Source organism: Ranitomeya variabilis, chromosome 2 (assembly GCF_051348905.1).
Source record: "Ranitomeya variabilis isolate aRanVar5 chromosome 2, aRanVar5.hap1, whole genome shotgun sequence".
Taxonomy (NCBI): Eukaryota; Metazoa; Chordata; class Amphibia; order Anura; family Dendrobatidae; genus Ranitomeya; species Ranitomeya variabilis.
Window position 1 is genome coordinate 49,777,007 of NC_135233.1, and position 15,249 is coordinate 49,792,255.

The window sequence follows — 15,249 nt, forward strand, 5'->3', positions numbered from 1 at the left end:
GTTAACGAATTAAAAAATATATATATACGGTAAACTGTTATAAAATAACAAGCTATTTCCTGAAAAGAAAACAATCAGTTTAACATCCTATTTTATTTAAAAAAAATAAAAATAATAATAAAATATATCAAGTTGTCATGAAGACTTTTCTTCCATTAAAATCCATTTTGAAAATTAAAAACAATATGAGAAAATGAACTGTACACTCTGCTGCCCAATTTCTCCTAATTACTCCAATACCCCCATAAGTGGTCTACTTTTGAGGCAAAGTTCAGAAAGGATGAAGTGCCATATTGGGGTTCTGATTTTGCTAGAATGCCAATGTTGACATGGAACCCTCAAAACCAGAGCCCCTGAGGTGCCAGAAGAGCAGAAACCATGGCTGTGGAGTCGGTAAGCCAAACCTCCGACTCCTCAATTTCCCTGACTCACGACTCCAACCCCGCAGCACTGCCTCACTAATAATCATGTATAGAAAGTGCAGCACAGATTTATCTCAACTGAAAGCTTAGATCAGGAACAGAACATGCATTTATAGGACATTTCATAACTTTCCCAAATTTATGAAAAAAATTACTCCACAATCTACATTGAACTACTGCACCCAATTTTATTATATTTTGTCAGTCCACCAAAATGAACACAGACTCCACAGCCCTGTCAGATATTCTCCCCCCCCCCCCCCATATACGAGCCCATTTTACAAAGTACACCCCTCAATTAAGTCATCTGGGGGTGCAGTGAGCATGTTGACACCACATGTGCCTCACAGGGTTTTATACCATTGAGCAGTGACTATTACATTTTACTGCTAAAATGTTGCTTTAGCTCCAAGTCTAATTTTTATAAGGGCCAATAGGAAAAAAATGGACCTCAGTTTGTTGCGCACACTGGGAAATGGGTAAACGTGGTGTTCACACAATTTCTGCTGTATGTAGAAATACTCCATATGTGGCTGTACAGTACTGCTTAGCCACGCAGCGAGACTGGAACGGGATAGAGCGCTCTTTGCCTCCTGCACAGATTTTTCTAGAATGGTTTGCAGACTCCATATACAGAGCCCCTAAGAGCTAGAAGTCTATGAGAAAAAAACGGATCCAGCAGAAACATTTGCATTTTTTTCGCAAAACGATGCATTGTGACGGAAACGGAAAGACGGGAGTGTGAAAGAGGCCTAAATGTGTATGAAGGCGCAGTGGGGCAGCTGTATTACTCGCACAGGGATCGCATCGCAAACCTTAGTCTGGCCATCAGATGCATAGCAAAACATGCTGTCACGCTCAAGTCAGGAGAGAAGATGCAATGCAATCCTCACCCAAGCAATACGGCTGTCTGACTATGCTCTTGGCACACTGGGGCTCAGGAAAAAGGGGGGCATTTTGGTTTAGGAGTCCAGAATTCACTGGATTTCTTTTGGTGGGTGAGGAGCCATAGCGCTTTTCCAGAGGCTTGGTGCTTTTTGTAACATGAAAACCCCCTATATTTCCATTGACGGATGACAGACGTGAGTGGGGACTTGCTTTTTTTGTGTATCGAGTTGAAGCTTTTATTTGCAACATAACATTTGTCACATATAATTATATATACATACATACATACATACATACATACATACATACATACATACATACATACATACATACATACATACATACATACATACATACATTTTTTTTTTTTTTTTAAAGGGAAACTCACCCCTAAAATCGAAGATGAGCTAAGCCCACCCAGCATCAGGGGCTTATCTACAGCATTCTTTAATGCTTTAGATAAGCCCCCGATGTAACCTGAAAGATAAGAAAAACAGGTTAGATTATACTCACCTGGGCGGTCTGATCCAATGGGCGTTGCGGTCCGGTCCCGGGCCTCCCATCTAGCAAATCCAGACCTCTATGATGGGATATTAAAGGTAATTTGTCACCCCAAAATTTGCCTATAAGCTGTGGCCACCGGCATCGGGCTTATCTACAGCATTCTGTAATGCAGTAGATAAGCCCCTGCTGTAACCTGAAAGATAAGAAAAACGAGCTAGACTATACTCACCCGGGGCGGTTCTGGTGCGGTCCGGGTCCGGCGCCTCCCATCTTCATGTGATGTCTTCTTCTTGTCTTCATGCTGCGGCTCCGGCGCAGGCGTACTTTATCTGTCCTGTTGAGGGCAGAGCAAAGTACTGCAGTGCGCAGGCGCCGGGAAAGGTCAGAGAGGCCCAGCACCTGCGCACTGCAATACTTTGCTCTGCCCTCAACAGGACAGACAAAGTATGCCTGCGCCGGAGCTGCAGCGTGAAGACAAGAAGAGGACGTCATCGTAAGAAGATGGGAGGCCACGGACCGGACCGCTCCTGGGTGAGAATAATCTAACCTTTTTCTCATCTTTCAGGATACATCGGGGGCTTATCTACAGCATTACAGAATGACAGGTTCCCTTTAATGACCTTTAGGCTGTGTGCACACGTTGCACATTTTTTTTCCTCGTTTTTCGCTATAAAAACGCATACATTATGCATCCCATCATTTAGAATGCATTCCGCAATTTTTGTGCACATGATGCGTTTTTTTTTCCGCGAAAAAAATGCATCATGGTAAACGCAGCATGTTCACTAATTTTGCTGATTTTTCGCGGTTTTCCTGCTATTTAATGCATTGGGAAGCTCCAGAAAAAAACGCATGCGGATTTCTTGCAGAAAATGTCTGGTTTTGCTCAGGAAGTTTCTGCAAGAAATCCTGAACGTGTGCACATAGCCTTACAGTGTGGTAAAACTGATAATGCTTAATTCTTTAGGTCAGTATGATTACAGCGATACCACATTTGTATCTTTTTATTTTATGTTTTGCCTCTTTTACCGAATAATAACAAAAATTGTTTTTATGTTTATATTGGTGTTTTGCATCTTCTATATTCTGAGAGCTAGAACTTCTATTTCTCCTGATGGATCTGTATGCTGGTTTTTCTTGTGGGACAAGATTGTTTTCAGTGATGCCATTTTTACTTACATTTTGTCTTTTTGATCGCGTTTTAATTCACTTTTTGTTCGGTGGTGTGATGAAAAAGCAGTTTTTTGCCACATTTTATTTAAACAACAAAATTTTTTTTAATTGAAGGGGTTAACGAGTATGACAGGTATGCATGTCTAGTCTTTCTGGACACAGCAAGAGCAAATGTGTTTTTTTTGTTTGTTTTGCTTTACATAAATAAAGGTATTTATTGGTATAATTTTTTTTGTTCACTCACTTAGTCTGTGGGACTTTTTCTTACTCTGATCACTGGTATAATGCATTTCTATGTACCGCCATTGCAATGCGTTATACCTTTCTACTGATTGCTTTTTGGACCAACCTGCAGGCATGGTCTTAGCAGGCCACCATAGCTGGGTGACCCAGCGGTTGTCATTTAATAATAATAATAATTTTTATTTATATAGCGCCAACATATTCCGCAACGCTTTACAAATTATAGAGGGGACTTGTACAGACAATAGACATTACAGCATAACAGAAATCACAGTTCAAAATAGATACCAAGAGGAGTGAGGGCCCTGCTTGCAAGCTTACAAACTATGAGGAAAAGAGGAGACACGAGAGGTGGATGGTAACAATTGCTTTTGTTGTTCGGACCAGCCATAGTGTAAGGCTCGGGTGTTCATGTAAAGCTGCATGAACCAGTTAACAGCCTAAGTATGTAACAGTACAGACACAAAGGGCTATTAACTGCATAAAGTGTATGAGAAAATGATGCGAGGAACCTGATTATGGTGTATGTGTGTGTATATATATATATATATATATATATATATATATATATATATATATATATATATATATATATATATATATATATATATATATATATATATATATATATATAATTTTATTTTTTTTTAATAGGCCACACAGGGATAGTTAGGTTAATGCGTTGAGGCGGTAGGCCAGTCTGAACAAATGAGTTTTTAGGGCACGCTTAAAACTGGGGATTAATCATATTAACCTAGGTAGTGCATTCCAAAGAATCGGCGCAGCACGTGTAAAGTCTTGGAGATGGGAGTGGGAGGTTCTGATTATTGAGGATGCTAACCTGAGGTCATTAGCGGAGCGGAGGGCATGGGTAGGGTGGTAGACTGAGACCAGAGAGGAGATGTAGGGTGGTGCTGAGCCATGGAGTGCTTTGTGGATGAGGGTAGTAGTTTTGTACTGGATTCTGGAGTGGATGGGTAACCAGTGTAATGACTGGCACAAGGTAGAGGCATCGGTGTAACGGTTGGTGAGGAATATGATCCTGGCTGCAGCATTCAGGACAGATTGGAGGAGGAAGAGTTTGGTAAGAGGGAGGCCGATTAGTAGAGAGTTACAATAGTCCAGACGAGAATTAATAAGTGAATCAGTAAGAGTTTTTGCAGAGTCGAAAGTAAGAAAAGGGCGAATTCTAGAAATGTTTTGAGATGCAGATAAGAGCGAGCCAGTGATCGGATGTGGGGGGTGAATGAAAGCTCGGAGTCAAGTATGACCCCAAGGCAGCGAGCATGTTGCTTTGGAGTAATGGTGGAACCACACACGGATCTGGGAATTGCCATGACAATGATGGGGTTTTTGCGATGATGTTGCTGGGGTGTTGATCGGACGAGGGAGTGTGCTTTCCCTCTCCGCTGCCTTCTAAATGCTGAGATCGCTATTGATCACAGCATTTAGAGGGTATAAACAGGTGGGAATGGTGCGGGCTCAACTCCTGGCTAGGACTGCAGGGTCTCGGCTATCACTTACCGTAACGTCCATTTGCGTGAACACACCTCAAAATAGGACGTACTGGAACATCCAGTGTCACAAAGGGGTTAAATATCCCCCTGTGTTTTTTTTTTTTTTTGTTTGTTTGTAAATAGCACTTTAGAGCACCATCCACATGTATTATACTATACCTTCCTGCAGATTTTTGATGTGAAACCTGCATCATGAGTCACCACATCTGGTCATGGATTTACTGTATCAATTTGCACAATCTATTCTTTTAAAAGTGGAGGATGTTGGCAGGATTTGGGATCCAGACACCAATGACTGAGATTTTCTAAAAGTAACCTTATTTATTTTTATCTAGTGTTATTTGACCCTTTTTGCCTTTTTTTTCTCTCTGCAGGCTAATTACTGATCATGGGGGCATTTTTGGACAAACCTAAAACAGAGAAACACAACGCTCACGGAGCCGGAAATGGTTTGCGATATGGACTCAGCAGCATGCAGGGCTGGCGCGTCGAAATGGAAGACGCTCACACCGCTGTGGTGGGGATCCCTCCTGGCCTGGAAGACTGGTCCTTTTTTGCTGTTTATGACGGCCATGCTGGATCTCGTGTTGCAAATTACTGCTCGTCACACTTGTTAGAGCATATAACAGATAATGAGGACTTCAGGGCGACTGAAATGTCAGGGTCCAACGTGGAACCTTCTGTAGAAAATGTTAAAAGTGGCATACGAACTGGATTTTTAAAAATTGACGAGTATATGCGCAACTTTGCAGATTTAAGGAATGGCATGGACCGAAGTGGCTCTACTGCTGTGGCCGTCCTTATTTCACCAAGCCATGTGTATTTCATCAACTGTGGGGATTCTAGGTCTGTGTTGTATAGGAGTGGACAAGTTTGCTTTTCCACACAGGATCACAAACCTTGCAATCCGAGGGAGAAAGAAAGGATTCAAAATGCTGGCGGCAGCGTCATGATCCAGCGCGTCAATGGATCGTTAGCAGTTTCTCGTGCTCTCGGGGACTATGACTACAAGTGTGTCGATGGCAAGGGTCCTACCGAGCAGCTTGTCTCTCCCGAGCCTGAGGTGTACGAGATTGTACGAGCAGAAGATGATGAGTTTATAATTCTAGCCTGCGACGGCATTTGGGATGTCATGAGCAATGAAGAGCTTTGTGAATTTGTCGACTATAGGCTTCAGCTCACAGATGACCTCGAGAAAGTGTGCAATTCTGTAGTGGACACCTGTTTACATAAGGTGAGTGACAAGAGAAAGATGTGTGCAAAGATGGTCCTAAATGAAACTACAGTCTTGTTTTTTTTGTTTATTTGCTTCTACCATCATCAGTGTGTCTGGTTGTTTAGCGGTTTATGTAACACCCCTTTTATCATCTGTCCATAGTATAGTTAATGTGTAATCGCTGAGGGCCCCACCCAACACACAAACTCGTAGCATGAAGGACTAGCAGTAATTTTCCCACATAGGATTCAACCTCTGAGCATAAGAATGGGAGTATTGACGCAGTGGAAACCCACAGATTATAGCTCTATCCTGTGTATTGTTGATAAATATTAATGGGATAGTACTTTTAACCCCTTCAAGATGCAGCCCTTCTTCGTTTTTGCGTTTTTCTTTTTTCGCTCCCCTCCTTCCCAGAGCCATAACTTTTTTTTATTTTTCCGTCAATATGGCCATGTGAGGACTTGTTTTTTGCAGGACAAGTTGTACTTTTTAACCTCACCATTAGTTTTTGCATGTCTTGTACAAGAAAAGAGGAAAAAATTCCGAGTGCGGTGAAATTGCAAAAAAAGTGCAATCTCACACTTGTTTTTTGTTTGACTTTTTTGCTAGGTTCACTAAATGCTAAAACTGACCTGCCATTATGATTCTCCTGGTCATTACGAGTTCATAGACACCAAACATGTCTAAGTTATTTTTTATCTAAGTAAAGAAAAAAATTCTAAACTTTGCTGAAAAATAAAAACAAAACCAAAAAACACAATTTTCCGTTACCCGTAGCGTTTACATTTTTCGGGATCTTGGGTCGGGTGAGGGCTTATTTTTTGCATGCCGAGCTGACGTTTTTAATGATACCACTTTTGTGCAGGTACTCTATAGTATAGTATACTAGTGTATAGTATAGTGCTCTATAGTGGGGCTTTTCATGGAACATCTCCTGACGCACTTGGACAGGATTACATAATCCCTATTCACATGTATTTCAAGATGTCTGCATGATGTGTCTGGATGAAGGCAATCTTCTTAAAATCGATAGAAATGACGTCTTGTACATGTTTGTCCTTCATGTTAACATGCATTTCTAGCCACTGACATCAAGCACATATCTAAAAAATTACAAGCCGAAACTCTATTTAAAAAAAAAAAAAAAATCACGTATAGTTTGCTTGGCAGTAATTAAGAAAAGTGTTGTCTATGCTTTACTTACCTTGTGCTACATTGTGACGTCTGCTGAAGACCCTTCTATGTGATTGTATAGATCTGAAAGTGATATGGTCAGAAGGCTGGAGCTGGTAAGTATATTACTGTGGGCAGTGAGCAGATAGTGATACCACTCCAGGTTGGGGGTAAAAAAAAAAAAATACTGCAGTATTGCTCATAATGGAGCTGTTATGCTGATTATATTGATACCAGCAGAGAATCCAATCAATGGTTGTTAAAAGGGAACCTGTCAACAGGGTTGTGCATATTAACCTACACACAGTCAGGTCGGCGCTGTTATACGGAATAAAGTGATACCTTGGTTGATATCTGTCTTGTGGCTTTTTCTTAATCTTTATTTTTAGTTTTGTGTTATGCCCATGTCCTAAGGCGGGATTCATGTATGTAGTGCTCTGATTAGGTAATGCAGACTGCAGCATAATCGCATGGTTACTGTGCACTTATTCCCTTTTGCAGATTTACTTGAGCAAGGTTAAAAAAAAGTCATTTTGAAAATGGTGCCCGCTGTGCCTGCGCAGTAGCAGTTATGGGTTTGTATAAAGATCCGATAGCTGCTCTTGCACAGGCGCCATTTTGCTGGAGAAGAAAGTGTCCTCCACCAAGATAGCGCCGCATGCGCAATAGAATTTGTCCGCGATCTCCTGGAGCTGCTACTGCGCGGGTGGCGTCATCTTGGTGGACTTTTTTTTTTTTTTTTCTTAAACAGCAAGATGGTGTCACCGGCGCTTGTGCAACAGCAGCTATCAGATTTCTATACAAACCCATACCTGCTATTGCGCAGGCGCCATTTTCAGAATGATTTTTTTTTTCACCTCGATCGAGTAAATCTGCAGAAGTGAATAAGTGCAAAGTTCACAAGCGACTATGCAGCTGCCACAGGTGCCACGGCTGGCACCTGACTGCAGAAGCGTGTGTTTTTTTTTGTTTTTTTTTTTGTTTTTTTTAAATTATTTTTCCGTATGTGATGGTATTCATTATGCAAACTAGCGGGTGGGTCACTGAGAGCAGTGACCTGTCGGCAGTCTGCATTATGACTATATAATTCAGAGCACCACATACATGAACCCCGCCTTAGGAGACGGGCATATCATTAACACAAAACTGAAAATAAAGTCTTCTTCTAATGATCTCTGTGCATCGGGGCGGACCTAGGGGGAATGATCTTTTCTCCCCCACCACAGCCTCCTGTGATTCTTTTTCAGGTCACTGATTTTTCAGTCACCTGCCTCCTGTTTGAAATATCATAGGGACAGAAGTGCTGCATAATATGTTGAATCCAGGGCGTTGGAGTCGGAGTTAGTTTTGGTTGGAGTCGGTAGAAATATACCGACTCCAGCTTTAAAAAAAAAATGTATTAATATTTCATAATTGAACTTTCATATGAATTTTATAAATGTTACTCAAATATATGTTCTATCAAACTATGAACAACAGTGATAAGCAGTTCTGCTGGAGATAGACATTTCTTACTTCTTGTGTGTCACTGTTCTCCACTGCCCTTATCTAATCTTATACTTGGTTAACCTCATGGTGCCCCAACCCCCCTACTTACAATGTATGAAACTGACAGTGAAAATGTGTTGCAAATTCTTAGTAGTAAAGCTCCTCCTCTAGACTAGATGTTTACTAGGTGTGCGTCTTCCAAGCATCTCACAGCTGCTACTCAGAAGAGGAAGACTGTAAGAAGTATTATCCTTTCAACAAACTTTGCATCAGTTAACTGTGAGTACATGAGGAATAACAGTATTACTGACCACTATATCACTTGTACGACCTGGCAATAATTTTGTACAATTGTCATTTGGATTGTGAATGCAGAATTAAAAACCTGAGAATGTCAAAGAAGCGTCACATTAAATCAGCTGTATTTGAACATTTCACCATCACTCAAGATAGAAAACATTATGTCTGTCAGTGTATGACAAATGATCCAGACGAAAACAAATGCTGTGAAGCCAAGATCAGTGCATATTCAGGCAAAGATAAAAATGCTCCTACCAGAGCTTCTAATCTAAAGAAACATTTACAGCGCTTTCATCCAGAAGTACTGAAAGCAGTGGATGAGACTGCATCCAAACCAATGAACCAGTGCCCAGCTCTTCCAGCCAAACAAAGGAGCAGAGAACTTTGCAGCCATCAGTTGCAAGATATTTTGTCAGTGACAAAGTTACTGTGACAATGACAGTAGATACATTTAAAAAACAGATCATAGAGCTTGTGTGCCTATTTCATTATTTTCACGACCAGCTTTTATGTGTCTGAATGGGGAAATGGCCCGCAAGCTTGGTGTTTCTCTGGAGAGAGAATTAGAAAATTAGTAATCGAAGAAGCTTTTAAACAAAAGAGAGGTTCTGCAAGACTATGAACTTAAAAAAGAGCAAGTTCTTTCTGTCGTAACTGACAATTCTTCAAATATGATAAGTACTATTAAACTAATGAATGAGAGTAATGATGGTCACCAGCAGCTAGAAGAACATTCTGGGTCCACAGACATGTTTGAAATAGAAGAACACAGTATTGTAACTAAGGAGCAAACTGAAGTTGCTTCAGATGAATAGCAACATGATAGTTTAGATGATCTTGTTGAAATTGTGTCAATACGTTCTTTCATTCATCACATGCGCTGTGTTGTGCATACGCTACAGCTGGCTATAAGACAGTCTGCAAGAAGGACATGCTGCTGCACTGATTGGCAAGGTGAGAAAATTGGCTACTGTTGCCAGAACCCCTAAAGTTGACTCAATTTTGAAGAGACGTGCTGGAAAAGGGGCAATTGATCAAGCCACACGATGGGGCAGTACTTAAAGGGACTCTGTCACCTGAATTTGGAGGGAACAATTTTCAGCCATAGGGGCGGGGTTTTCGGGTGTTTGATTCACCCTTTCCTTACCCGCTGGCTGCATGCTGGCTGCAATATTGGATTGAAGTTCATTCTCTGTCCTCCGTAGTACATGCCTGCACAAGGCAATCTTGCCTTAGGCAGGCTTGTACTATGGAGGACAGAGAATGAACTTCAATCCAATATTGCAGCCAGCATGCAGCCAGCGGGTAAGGAAAGGGTGAATCAAACACCCGAAAACCCCGCCCCTATGGCTGAAAATTGTTCCCTCCATATTCAGGTGACAGAGTCCCTTTAATGATTCAGCGCTTGGTTGAACTGAAAACCTTTCTTTTAGACATGGCTAACCCTCAACTGACGCTAAATGAAAGTCAGTGGAATCAGGTGACTGAGCTGAAAAAATTGCTAGAGCACCCATTTACAGTGACTAAGAAAATACCTGGAGTTAAGCCCTCTGCTTGTAATTTTTTAAAGGAGTGGAAGAACCTGATGTTTCGCCTGCCCCAAAGAGGAGGGTTAATTGCAAGTGGCATTGCTACATCAATGAAACGGAGAGAGGAGCTACTATTACAAAATAACATTCTTTTGGCAGCTGTTTATGTAGACCCAATGCATCGGATTCTTGTAGATGATCAACAGCTAACTAAAGGAAAAGAAGCTCTGTTTGAAATAGCAGTAAGGATGAAAGGGTTGCAGAACAGTCAGGAGGAACAAGAAGAATTTGGTCGTCCTGCCACATCTTCACCCTCATCAACTGATGAATAATTTAATTTTGAAAAATATTTGGATCACAAGGACCGTGCAAAGCGTTCCCGCATAGAAGAAGTCATCCCCATCAAAGAGCACAGCCAGTACATTTCAGCAGAATTTTTCATGTACACTAAAAGAAATTGAGAAATTTGACCGTTCATCAAAAATAACAGTGCAACAAGCGATTCCTCTGTATCCTGACATTGTCAGAGATGTTGCCTGAGTGGTTACTGCTTTGCCACCAACCCAAGTTAGTGTAGAGAGGTTGTTCTCTGCTCTCAAAATAATTAGATCAGATTTGAGGGCATCCATGAAGGAGGATCTGACAGAGGCAATACTTTTTCTGAGGACAAATTTATAGATTTCTTCTGATTAACTGCATAACAGTGTTTATTGCATATTTACTTACAAGAGTTTAGAAAAGTTATTTGCTATATTCTAATTGTATTCTAAAAAATATAGTTTTTGCTCTAAGTGGTCTGATTACTTACCGTATTTTTCGGACTATAAGACACACCGGACCATAAGACGCACCCCAAATTTTCAGAATAAAAATAAGGAGAAAAAAAAAAAGTTTCAAATGGGGGTACGTCTTAGGCTGTGTGCACACGTTGCTGATTTTTCGTGTTTTTTTTCCCGATAAAAACTATATAAAACCGCAAAAAAAACAGCATACAATACGCATCCCATCATTTAAAGGGAACCTGTCACCCCGTTTTTTCCGTATGAGATAAAAATACTGTTAAATAGGGCCTGAGCTGTGCATTGCAATAGTTTATTTTGTGGACCCCGATTCCCCACCTATGCTGCCAAAATACGTTACCAAAGTAGCCGTTTTCGCCTGTCAATCAGGCTGGTCTGGTCAGATGGGCGTGGTGTCTTCCCCCAGATCTTGCTTAGTTTTCCGTTGGTGGCGTAGTGGTTTGCGCATGCCCAAGGTCCCGGGCCGCGGGATGCCGCGCGTGCGCAGATGGAGATCGCGGCGGCCATTTTCCTGAAGCAGAGTTCGCATCTCGGCTTCAGGAAAATGGCCGCCGCGATCTCCATCTGCGCACGTTTGGCATCCCGCGGCCATTTTCCTGAAGCCCCGGGCAGCAGAGCGCTCCATCTGCGCACGCGCGGCCACAGGAAGATGGCCGCGTCCACCGATCACCAGGGAAATAGCGCAGATCGCGCTCTTTTCCCTCCCCTGTGCAGGGGATTCGGGACCTTGGGCATGCGCAAACCACTACGCCACCAACGGAAAACTAAGCAAGATCTGGGGGAAGACACCACGCCCATCTGACCAGACCAGCCTGATTGACAGGTGAAAATGGCTACTTTGGTAACGTATTTTGGCAGCATAGGTGGGGAATCGGGGTCCACAAAATACACTATTGTAATGCACAGCTCAGGCCCTATTTAACAGTATTTTTATCTCATACGGAAAAAACGGGGTGACAGGTTCCCTTTAAATGAATTCCGCATGTTTTGTGCACATGATGCGTTTTTTTTCCACGAAAAAAACGCATCGCGGTAAACGCAGCATGTTCATTAATTTTGCGGATTTCCCACTGTAAAATGCATTGGGAAATGTCCGGAAAAAAACGCGGCAAAAACGCATGCAGATTTCTTGCAGAAAATTTCAGGTTTTTCTCAGGAATTTTCTGCAAGAAATCCTGAACGTGTGCACATAGCCTTACAGTCCGAATTCAGCTTACCAGTGAAGGGATCGGCACAGGTGGAAAAGTGGTCACAGGGGTCTTTCGGTGGTCCAGGCTGGTGCGTTGGCCTCCAGGAAATCCCATCCCAGGCTGGTGCTCTGTGCTTGGGCAGGGGTGGAGGCTCTGGGCTCTGGGGCAGTGGCTGGGCTGGGCTCCGGGGCAGGGGCTGTGGCAGCGGCTCTCTGGGCTCAGTGGGGGATCAGACGGCATTTCGTCAGCCCAGAGGACCCCGCTCATCCGTTAATGGCATGTTGCGGTGGCCTCCGAGAACATGGGCGCTGGGAAAATGGCCGCCGGGCTGGCGCACGCTCAGATTCAGATCTCGTTGATGAGATTTGAATCTGAGCGTGCGCCGGCCCGGCGGCCGTTTTCCCGGCGCCCATGTTCTCTGAGGCCACCGCAACATGCCATTAATGGATGAGCGGGGGGCCTCCGGGCTTTGACGAAATGCCGTTGGATCCCCCACTGAGCCCAGAGAGCCGCTGCCACAGCCCCGCAGCACAGCCGCACCAGCATGGGAAGGGAGGCTGCATCGGGACCGATGCCGCATGATTTGTAAGTATATTGCGACTACAAGACGCACCCCCATTTTCCCCTAACATTTTTTGGGAAAAAAGTGCGTCTTGTAGTCCAAAAAATACGGTATATGATGGTGAGAAACTGAATAAGCACGATGTTAATATTTTACAACAGTAAATTTATTGTTACGAATTGGCCATTTATGAAGGAGTCGGAGCCGGAACCTGATAAAATCCAGGAGTCGGAGTCGCAACTGTGGCTTAGGGTACCGTCACACAGTGCCATTTTAATCGCTACGACGGCACGATCCGTGACGTCGCAGCGTCGTATAATTATCGCTCCAGCGTCGTAGACTGCGGTCACACTTTGCAATCACGGCGCTGGAGCGATGCCGAAGTCCCCGGGTAACCAGGGGTAAACATCGGGTTACTAAGCGCAGGGCCGCGCTTAGTAACCCGATGTTTACCGTGGTTACCAGCGTAAAAGTAAAAACAAACAAACCGTACATACTCACCATCTGATGTCCGTCAGGTCCCTTGCCGTCCGCTTCCCGCTCTGACTGTCTGCCGGCCGGAAAGTGAGAGCAGATCACAGCGGTGACGTCACTGCTGTGATCTGCTCTCACAGTACGGCGGCACTCAGTCAGAGCAGGAAGCAGACGGCAAGGGACCTGACGGACATCAGATGGTGAGTATGTACGGTTTGTTTGTTTTTACTTTTACGCTGGTAACCACGGTAAACATCGGGTTACTAAGCGCGGCCCTGCGCTTGGTAACCCGATGTTTACCCTGGTTACCAGCGAACGCATCGCTGGATCGCTGTCACACACAACGATCCAGCGATGACAGCGGGAGATCCAGCGACGAAAGAAAGTTTCAAACGATCTGCTACGACGTACGATTCTCAGCAGGGTCCCTGATCGCAGTAGCGTGTCAGACACTGCGAGATCGTAACGATATCGCTAGAACGTCACGAATCGTGCCGTCGTAGCGATCAAAATTGCACTGTGTGACGGTACCCTTACTGACTCCACAGCCCTGGTTGAATCTATAAAATGAAGAATAATCTGTTGTCAAACCAAATGCCACTCGACAATATATCAAAACATTTGATCAAAGGGAATGTCTGACCAGAAACTTGTCAGTAGGTTCTTTATTGTAAGTATATTTTGATAAAACATTTTTGAGGTTATATTTTTCATGGGCAGTGTTTGCATTGATCTTCTGCGGAGCCGCGGTGAGTCACTGCGTAGTAGCAGAGACTCTCCTGAGCTGAAGATCAATGTAGACACTGCCCACAGGAGGGCGGACAAGGTTTACGTTACTGCACGGTGCATATCACATGTGTGGGATTACAGCCCCGAACAGGTCAGTGTGTTGCTGATGTGAGGGAGGTACCATTATAATGAAGTCAGGAGACAGTGATTTGTTTCAGGCACCGCACGCCCCGGAGCCTGGAAGAAATCATTAACCTATAACATTATCAATGCATTTCTCAAGATATACTCTGCAGTTATGAGACCTACAGGCCAAGACTGGTTTAACCATTCTATTACCTGTATGCCCATAGTAATAGATCAAAATCGTTCCGGGAGTGACAGATTACCTTTAATCCAGGTCTGGTAGGAAATCCCTCAAAACACCCGTCGCCTCATCAGGAGCATGCCCAGACGACGTAGGGAGGTCACACAGGCACGTGGAGGCCACACACACTACTGAGCATCATTTCCTTGTCTTTCAGGCATTTCCACTGAAGTTGGATCAGCCTGGAATTTGATTTTCCACTTTGATTTTGAGTATTATAGCAAATCCAGACCTCTATGGGATATTAAAGGGAATCTGTCACCCCAAAATTTGCCTATAAGCTGTGGCCACCGGCATCGGGCTTATCTACAGCATTCTCCCGCTGTAACCTGAAAGATGAGAAAAACGACTTAGACTATACTCACCCAGGGGCGGTTCTGGTGCGGTCCGGCGCCTCCCATCTTCATGTGATGTCCTCTTCTTTGCTTCCTGCCGAGGCTCCTGCTCAGGCGTACTTTATCTGCCCTGTTGAGGGCAGGTGCTGGGAAAGGTCAGAGAGGCCCAGCGCCTGCGCACTGCAGTGCCGGGACCGCCCCTGGGTGAGTATAATCTAACTTGTTTTTCTTATCTTTCAGGTTACGTCGGGGGGGGGGGGGGGCACTTATCTGCAGCATTACACAATGCTGTAGATAAGCCCCTGATGGTGGTGGCCAGGGCTTATAGGCGAATTT

The 15,249-nt window shown here is 43.6% G+C and overlaps 1 protein-coding gene across 5 annotated transcripts in view; it reads left to right on the plus strand.

Annotated features, from left to right (window-relative positions):
• LOC143804367 (protein phosphatase 1B) overlaps window positions 1-15,249 on the plus strand; it is a 66,818-nt gene that overhangs the window by 31,834 nt on the left and 19,735 nt on the right. For all 5 annotated transcript variants that reach the window (XM_077282395.1, XM_077282393.1, XM_077282394.1 and 2 more), the window contains exon 2: window positions 5,122-5,981. In XM_077282395.1, coding sequence (XP_077138510.1) covers window positions 5,136-5,981 — 846 coding nt within the window. In that variant the 5' untranslated portion in view covers window positions 5,122-5,135. The remainder of the gene's footprint in view (window positions 1-5,121; window positions 5,982-15,249) is intronic.